Source organism: Epinephelus moara, chromosome 19 (genome assembly GCF_006386435.1).
Source record: "Epinephelus moara isolate mb chromosome 19, YSFRI_EMoa_1.0, whole genome shotgun sequence".
Lineage (NCBI taxonomy): Eukaryota > Metazoa > Chordata > Actinopteri > Perciformes > Serranidae > Epinephelus > Epinephelus moara.
This window is the reverse complement of record NC_065524.1, coordinates 19,813,131-19,822,070: the sequence shown is the minus strand read 5'-3', so window position 1 is coordinate 19,822,070 and position 8,940 is coordinate 19,813,131. Positions and strand designations below refer to the sequence as shown.

At 40.9% G+C, this 8,940-nt stretch overlaps 2 protein-coding genes across 2 annotated transcripts; one reads left to right on the top strand and one right to left on the bottom strand.

Annotated features, from left to right (window-relative positions):
- The first annotated feature begins 919 nt into the window (after positions 1-919).
- Positions 920-3,627, top strand: msx3 (muscle segment homeobox 3). Its single transcript, XM_050071852.1, has 2 exons — positions 920-1,451; positions 1,854-3,627. The coding sequence occupies exons 1-2, from the start codon at positions 1,091-1,093 to the stop codon at positions 2,258-2,260; spliced, it is 768 nt and encodes a 255-aa protein (XP_049927809.1). The 5' UTR covers positions 920-1,090; the 3' UTR covers positions 2,261-3,627.
- A 114-nt stretch (positions 3,628-3,741) lies between these two features.
- On the bottom strand, positions 3,742-7,317 carry znf511 (zinc finger protein 511). The gene is made up of 6 exons (XM_050071851.1): positions 7,054-7,317; positions 6,892-6,965; positions 5,083-5,284; positions 4,842-4,966; positions 4,157-4,426; positions 3,742-3,896 (listed from the first exon to the last, which is right to left on the bottom strand). The coding sequence occupies exons 1-6, from the start codon at positions 7,231-7,233 to the stop codon at positions 3,824-3,826; spliced, it is 924 nt and encodes a 307-aa protein (XP_049927808.1). The 5' UTR covers positions 7,234-7,317; the 3' UTR covers positions 3,742-3,823.
- Between the last annotated feature and the right edge of the window lie 1,623 nt (positions 7,318-8,940).

Sequence of the window (8,940 nt, the reverse complement as noted above, 5' to 3'; positions counted from 1 at the left end):
AGTAGTATAATCCAAGTGTCATACTCGGTTGTGCGCTCAGGTCTTGCCATACACATGCAGTTTCATTAATCATTATGATTTAAAATCCGTCAGTACAAACAATCTCATGTAAACCGAAAATGCATGTGTATGGGAAGTACCGAGCATACGGCTAGATAAATGAGGCTGCGTGGGTCTTGTGAGAGTTTGTAAATTGATGGTTTGATAAAGTTTTGCTGTTGTTAAACGTGGTGCCCACGAGGGGACCCGAGGGGAACTAGTCGGGTGATAATTCTCTGTGAGTTCTTTAACACATGAAACACTTTTGACACTACAGTTTGATTCACTGATATAAATATTGATTCAAGCATCTTTATAAACAGAGTCAGGTATTTAATAAAGAGTTTGAGAAGGTTATGGTATACCTTACCATACATATGATTAACATGTCATGACATAAAAGTTTTGATAATGAAAATAACAAATAAATGTTTAATATTATTCATATTATTGATATGAGACTATAAAATAAATGTTTCAGGTGATATTAAGACTGGGCAAATAAGTTTGTCCACTCGAATACATCCATGCAGTAACTGATGTCATCCTGCGATGTTTAAGTGTGCCCAAATTAAACCCATTGATCCCGGTGCATCAGCACTGTGGAGGAAGATGGTGCTCATGTAGGAGCCCACAGCTGGAGAGGGGCAATAAGAGAAAATCCCTGTATGAATGGAGAGGGGGACAAGGCAGCATGGAGGGGGGCGTTGGGTATTTCACTTTTGGGGACTCCGAACTTAGCGCCACGCCCCTGATCGGAGGTTTACATATGTCAAATGGACCGCAACGCTGTCATTACAAGCCTGACCTATCAGAAACCGCTTTAACAGAGTCACGTGGGAACATCGACAGACTGATAGGCAGGCGGAAAGATGAGAGAGGAACTTATGGCACTTCACTGAAGGAGAGGCAAGTCCGTGCGTAAAAACTGAAGTGTACCACGCAGCTGCGCCACACTGGCGGACCCTGGGCAATAACACAAATTTCCTCGAGTAAAAGAAGGGAGAAGCAAAAAAACAGCAACGGAGAGAGCGGCAGGAAAATTGGTTGTATGGCACCTCAGTCGTGCGTAATGAATCCTGCGCAGGGATCACCGCCCTCGGCTGCTTCGGGGGAGACCTCACCAGAGGACCGAGTCGCTGGCGGGATGGGAACTGACGAGCTGGACCTGTCATCTGTCAGAAGGTGTAAAAGCAAAAGTTTAGAGCTGCCTTTCAGTGTGGAGTCGCTCATATCAGAGAGGACGCCGGACAGGAGCCTCCACTCCCCGGAGCCTGGGTCTGGATGCCTCCGGACAGAGGAGACCGAGTGTGCGTCACCGAGGGGACTTTATCGATCCAGAGGAGAGGCGGTGGACCTCAGCGACAAGGAGACGAGCACCTGGTATCAGACTCCTTACGCATCCCCTCCAAGTGAGTGTAGGATACTCTTTCTTTCTTAATTTTAAGCCACAGCTATTTTTCAACTTTGCAACAGTTTAACTGTCTCCAAATGAAAGCCTGGGTATGGATGTACTTTTGTACTATTTGGAGAACCTTGCAAAATAATGAATAGGTCTTTTACAGATGTTAAAAGCCATCTTCCCTTATTGGTTTTATCTTTAAAGAAATCTTGAGATGATGGAGATGGATTTTTAAACTTTAAAATGTTGCCAATAACAGCTCAGACTGCCTAAATAATCTTTGATATTTCTTTAATTTGGCTTTACTTTTATCCGTGCATGATGTTAAATGGAAACATATGAGTAGATCGGTGAGTAATATCGATCACATATTTTCTATTCCAGTTATCTGACTCTCTAAATATGCTTCCAGGACTTCCCAGCCCGTCCGCCTGCAATCTACGGAAACACAAGAACAACAGGAAACCCAGAACTCCATTTACAACCTCTCAGCTTCTCTCTTTGGAGAGGAAGTTCCGTCAGAAACAGTACCTCTCCATCGCAGAGAGAGCGGAGTTCTCCAGCTCCCTCAGCCTCACAGAGACCCAGGTCAAGATCTGGTTTCAGAACCGCAGGGCCAAGGCCAAGAGACTGCAGGAGGCCGAGCTGGAGAAGTTCAAGCTGGCCGCGAAGCCGCTGCTGCCGGCCTTCGCCTTTCCCTTCCCTCTGAGCGCACCCATGGGCGCACCGTCCCTCTACGGGGCCCTGAACGGGCCGCGGCCCGCCTTCCCCGTGCCGGGACTATTCAGTGGACCTTATGGGATGTACTACTTGTCTTAACCCTCGCTAACTTTGAACTGCACCGTTGGGACAGCTGCCTTTTTAAAATGCCTTCATTCAGCAAATAACCAAGACTGAAACAATGTTATGAGTCAACATGTCTCATGAGATCTTATGCAATTTTTTTCCACGCAAATATGTTCGTAGGCTATAAAAATCTGTTTTAATTTTGAAATAGTCGCTTCATTCAAGGAGCACGGGGACAGAAACAAGTTTTTGGCTTTTGTCATCAATTTTCCATTAATAATAATTAGATTTATTTCACAGTAAACTATCTGTGCATTCTCATTTTTGCAGCTTAATCACTAAAATCCTTATTTTTGAATTTTAAATTTGACTTTTTTGGACTTAATTTCCAGATTTAATGTGTATTGTGAGCTTTTCAATTTCAGTAAGTATTTTAGTAAACGATATTCTAAAGTTCTAAGACAATACATGATTATTTAAAGGCCCGTAGCTTTGGGTTTAAAGCAATAACTCGTGATGACTCACTAAAGTGACCAAGTGAATGTTTTATTTCCATTCCAGAGGCCTTTGAATATTTCTCACCTTTAAGGGACAGTTTGAAATCTGTGGTTAGGAAACACTGAAGGCCATCAACATTTAATCATCCACATTCAGTCAGAGCAGCGATATTTTAAAACTTGATATTATAGCTTGCAGACTTTTTTTTTTAAGCTAAAAATGGAAAGGAAAAGTTACCAAACGAGTCTGATTGGTATGTAAAATTATGATCAGAGGCTATATAGAGGAACTTTAAAAAATAAATAAATAAAACACACACACACACACACACAATTAGTCCAAAAGTATAACCATGTATAGTTATAATATATGTGGGTTATTTGTAATAGCTTATATTCAGTAACAAGAACCATCATGAACAGACTATGAAGTGCTCATTAGTGCCTTTTCATCACTGCTGTAGTAAAATCAAATGCCCATAAAAATGTTTAGAAGTTTTATCTTCCAAAATATGTTTACCTTTGGCATTTTAACGTGGAGCTGACATATTGCACAGTGACTTTTTTCATTTTAACTACGAGATCTTTCTACCATATCTAAACCACACAGCTTGTTTCTAACTTTTTAATCATTCTTGGTTTCAAAAATACGAATCAGCTATGAGATAAATCTGCTTTACTTTTCTCATCTAAAAAAAATTGTATTATCTTTTTACATTACCTCAAGAGGAGAACTTTTTTGCACAGATGTTCAAAGAGCTCTTAAAAGTCCAGTTTCATTATTAAATGTAAATAAAAGTCATCAGCTATTTTTGCAAACACTCAAAACGCTAAACGTGACTAGTCGACTCGCGTCAGTCATCACAGTGTATTTTATATCTGATGGGTGAAAAGATGTTTTGTACAATTATTAAAGATCTATTGTTATTTCTGATATCCGTCTTATTTTTCTCTTCAAAAACATCCTTATCACATGTTGTTTGAACTTTGCCTTGACAAACGTCTACAGACATCATATTTTTTTCTTCTTATAAAAACATTTTATTTTAAGTCATGGACACATATGATAGCAAATAAATTCTTTTACAAGACACTGCTTTCATTTCCTCCTTCCCCGTCGCCCTCTGAAGCCTCGGACGGAGCCGTGACCAAAGCACACAGTTGTGGGGACCCTGAGAGACAAGAACACGGCTGTTGCTTCGTATCTCAGATTGTTAATTGTCTAAATAAGAAAAACTGGATAATGGAAATATCAAATCACACACATTTTAACTATATAATATTGCATGTAAATGATTAAAAAAATCCTACAGTTTGCTTTACCCAGACTAAACTACATAATTGCTTAAGTTTAACGTTAAAACATCCCAAACATGGCTGACTTTGTCTCTTATAGTAGCAGGCTACACTGTTTAACTTGTTTAAGACTAACCTGTAGGTGTATCGTGGTTTTAGTGGCTCTGTGCTTGTGTTCTCTGTGCTGTGAGCTGCAGCAGAAAGATCCACAGGCTCCTCAGCAGAGACAGACTTCGCCATGCGATCAAGTTCTTCCTCGGACACATGCGTCTCCATGGATTCTCCCTGCTCGGGCTGGTCGGACGGGACATCACACATCACCTCACACACACCCTCAGACTCACACACGTCATCCACAACCTCCATGGCTGTGTCTTTCTGCGGCTGTCTCTTCGTCTGCCGGGTTCTATTAACAAAGATGATGATGATATTAGAAATGCACATACAGGATTATTTACTGATGATATGATTGAGCACTCATTTAAGCCAGTTTACTGTTTGCTGCATCAGAAAAATAACACAAAAATAAGCATTTAAATTCATTTACACTGTAGCTGAGCTTTTATAGGAAAGTTTACCAAAAGTTATACAACGGTTTTAATTAACCAGCAAAGTAATCATAGTGTCTAACTTGCCTTGTCATGTTAACAGAAGATAATTAAATAGCCAAGTAAAAATAGAAACACTGCATCAACCATGAGAAAATTGAATTTAAGAGGCATAAATCATGTTTACTAAAACAAACATGGACTCTCTCAGACCTAAACCATGCCTCTACTGAGGTTTTGCTGCCATCTGCTGGACAAAGTATGCGGTCTCACCCTCTGTCCTTTTTGGTTTTGTCAAATCTGAAGTCTGGAGGATACTTGTGAATTCTGATTAGATGGTCCTTCCTGTGTTTACTCGTCCTGAACTTCTGTCCACAGCCCTCCACCAAACACTGGTACTGAAAAATGTAAAGGAAGCATCAGGAAAACCCTTTAAAGACTTAATATTCATCTTCAAAGACTGTTAAAAAAATAGAAGTTACAGCCAAGGACACAACCTGAGACTCTGCCTTACCATGTCTTGCCTCTCGGCGAGGATAGTGAAGAGAGAGTCGTGCCACTCCTGAATGTGAATGTCCAGTAGCCGGGCACTTGGCAGGGAGCGACGGCAGGTGCAGCACACGTTTCTGTGTAGGGAGTTGTAGTGGTGCTCATACTCCTCCAAAGTGCTGAAGACTGCACTGCAGCCAGAAATGTGACAGGCGAACTCGGACACACTGAGAAAAGACAAGAGGAGGAAGGTGACTGACAGCCTGACCCACACTGACATTACAATGGGCTGCAGTTAAAGAGGAAAGAAATGATAATTCCTGGGGCCAGTTTGTTGTTTGGTTGTTTATTTGTTGTTTGTTAGTAAACCATGTCTGCAGTGTCAGGGGGCTACTTTAAAAGTGTAGCTTTGCAAGCTACCAAGTAATTCACACTGGAAGAACTACAGCTAAGCTCCTAGGGAGGATGTTAGTGAACATTCTCAGTCATCCAGGACATGGTAATCTTAAGTGCTATATCGTAGACAACTGGACATCCTTGAGTTTCTTGGAGACGTTTCAGCTCTCATCCAAGAAGCTTCTTCTGTTCTAACGGACAGCTTTTGTCTAGGTGTTTTGTCCTTCGTTTGGACAAGCCTCTGCCTCAGTGTATTGCCGGGTTTGAAGTGCACAGGGATGTGATGTTTGTTGAGGATCCTCCTAACTCTGTAAGGGTTCACACTCACACAGAGTTTAAAGCCTGGTACTCCACACCTGTCCTTAAGTACTTTAGAGAAATGTAGTTTGGTTAGCTAAGGCTGCTTAGACAAAGTAGTTCAAACTACTAAGTAAAGAAAAAAAAAGACAGACAGAAAAAAAAATCAAAGTGACAATGTAGCCTACATATGATAAAGGGATGCACGATAATGTCGGCACGTCATAGGTATCGGCCTTTAAAGTGAACTAAATATTACAACATACATTAAAAAGCATTGTATTTAATATCTCCATCTGCCAGTGTGCCATCATGACAAGAGTATGCATGCATAATATGATGTTAACAGTTATTCAGTCTACAGAAGAGACCTGATAATCACTAAAAATGAGGTGGGGAAAAGAAGTGGATATATTGCGGGATATCGCCAGAAAAAAATCCAATATTGTGCATCCTTAATGTGATACAAAATCATAACGAGATAAAAAGAAAAAAAAAATCACTTGCCAGTAAAAAAAAATGCCACTCAATTGACTGTACTGGAAAAAAACCCTACTTGTTCACAGGTAATATTTGGTTCTGTACACAATGTCCATCGGTCACACACCTGCCTTCAGAAGCTAGAGTCCAGGTTGGGATGATCCACAAAGCACGACATCTCTGTTGGCCAGATAACTTCTAAAATAACACCCAACAACTTCTCTGAACATTTGTTGATGTTTGTTTGTTTTAAGAAAAATAAAAAATAAGTCTTGCTCTTTATGGCCCCAAATATTTGGAGTTTCAGTCATTAACTGCACAAGAAATGATGGCAAAAAGTAATTTAACTACTTTAATAACTATGTAAATATGACTACAATTGAACTAGCAGCAAGCTAATGTAGCTAGTTATATAAATGTAGTTAAATTACTAGTTTAATTACATGTAAGTAACTACTCCCCAACACATGCATGTGCAAACTTTTAATGTGCTTTGCCTTTTACTGAGGAACATTATCTGACCTAATATACTGTCATTGGCACAAGTTACTTAAGTGAATGCAGAAGTCTGTACCACAGCCACACACAGGATTACATTACTCACCTTTCTAAAGCTGTATTTTGTTCACTGATATGACGTCAGCTGACTGTGTGTCCATACCTGAGTGTTGGTTTGTCCTCAGTCTCTGAGATGTAGAGGTCCTGCAGGTACATGTGTCTGTGGATGTCTCCGTCCTGTGAATAATATCCACATGCTGTATGTTAGGTTAATTAATGTAACAGTAAAGTAATGTTACTTTATCCAGGTGCTTCATGTTGTCACCTCAAACAGCTCGTGGTCCTTGTGCAGGTGGATGAGCTGCGGGGTGAAGCTGAACAGGTTTCCCTCATCTTCCTCACCCTGCCTCGGCTCCTGTGTGTTTCCTGACGGAGTATCTTCATCACAGCTTTTAACTAACAGGTGTCCCTCTGTGAGGAGTCGGACCCAGTCTGTGTGCGACATGTTGTCCAGGTTTTCATGTGAAGAAGTTTAACTGCCGCCAACAGTCTGTTTTGATTGGAGCTGTCGCGGAATGACGACGTCATCAAATAGTGCTGGTCGGTGCTCTGCCGCCACCTACTGGCCAGGCCAATGACTGCATTATGTATATTTATAGTGATGGATGAGGTACCTGAAAGGCATGCATGAGTGAAAGTACAGATTTCTTTCCAGAAAAAGGCTTTGGTGGAAGTTAAAGTCCCCCTTTGTTTATATTATTTGAGTAAAAGTCTTAATGTATCTAATAATTACTGTACTTAAGCATCAAAAGCAATTGTGTGATGTTAAATGTATGTAAGTATTGAAAGTAAAAGTAGAAAAAAATGTTGATTAAAAAGCAGGCAGTCAGAATTTTGAGAATTATTTCTTTGTAAATACACCAATTTTTTTTTTTTTTTAAGGACCGTACATTACCCTTGAAGAAAAACACGTCTTTCTCACAACTTAAAAAAATTTAAAGAATAAAATCCATTTTTTTCCTGTCTCCCATTCCTTCATTCGTCCATCCATCTATCCCCCTCTCCTTCCTTGCCATTTTTTCCCCCAGGTATTGTTAGGGACTGTTTGTCACTTATGAGGGGGGATGGGGTGGTACAAAATGGGGTATGCATGTCAAATAAATCAAAAGAAATTATTGTTGGAATTTCAAATTTCAAAATCATATAACTTAACTATGGTGGAGGGATGGCCATGCATTTTCCACCAGTCACTCAGAGTGACTCAAGTAAAAGTATCTGTGGCTCTGGGGACAGTTAAAATTGAAAAAATAAATAAATATATAAATCATGCTAGATTTCTCAACAGGCCAAAAAAAAATTCAACCTGAACTGACCCATATGAGCTAAAGGTCAAACTCGGCCCATCTGAGATCACCATATATAATACTGAACTGCCCGACTAAGCCTGACCCCCCAAAAAGCACTAGTTGACTTCTAATGCCCAGGACACACTGGCTGTGTGGTGGCACAAACCACTCGTGTCTCCGGCGGAAAGTGAACCAGCTTGGTGGATCACCGACTCTCCACATTGTATCACCCCAGCAGAAAAGCTCCCTGCTCCAGCTGAGAGGAAGGACAGGGCCTGGCACGGTGCCTGGCTGCTCCCTCTCCTTCTCACTGCCTACAGGGCGAGAACTGACACTGACAGTTCTCTCACCCAACTTCCTCTGTTTTTTCACGTGGCCGGTCATTGGTCAAAAACCACCAGGCTACAGCAAAAGAAACGAGAGATTATAGGCGTTGCTCAGTCTGCGTTCTTGCCTGTACTTGTGTTCTTGCAGACTTGTGAAACGTCATCAGTCGCAGCCCAAGTACTGCTCCAATTCAAAGTCCGCATCCAGCCAAGTACAGTCCAAATGAACTTGCTCTGCCCGTTCCATTGGGGATGCATTGGGAGGTGACTTGTGTGGACTTTTGATAGCCAGGTATCCCAGAATGCATTTCTCACAGACCAGTGGCAATGGCAGCCATCCTTGGGAGTTTGTACTCCCGAGCCGAACTTGCCAAGTCTGAACTCCCAAGTGCGCAAGTCCGAACTTGGCGTACTTGGAATTGAAAAACACTTTATATCAATCAATCATTCAATCAATCAATCAATCAATCAATCAATCAATCAATCAATCAATCAATCAGTATATATCTATAATATATATTGGACTGACATTTAAATAAA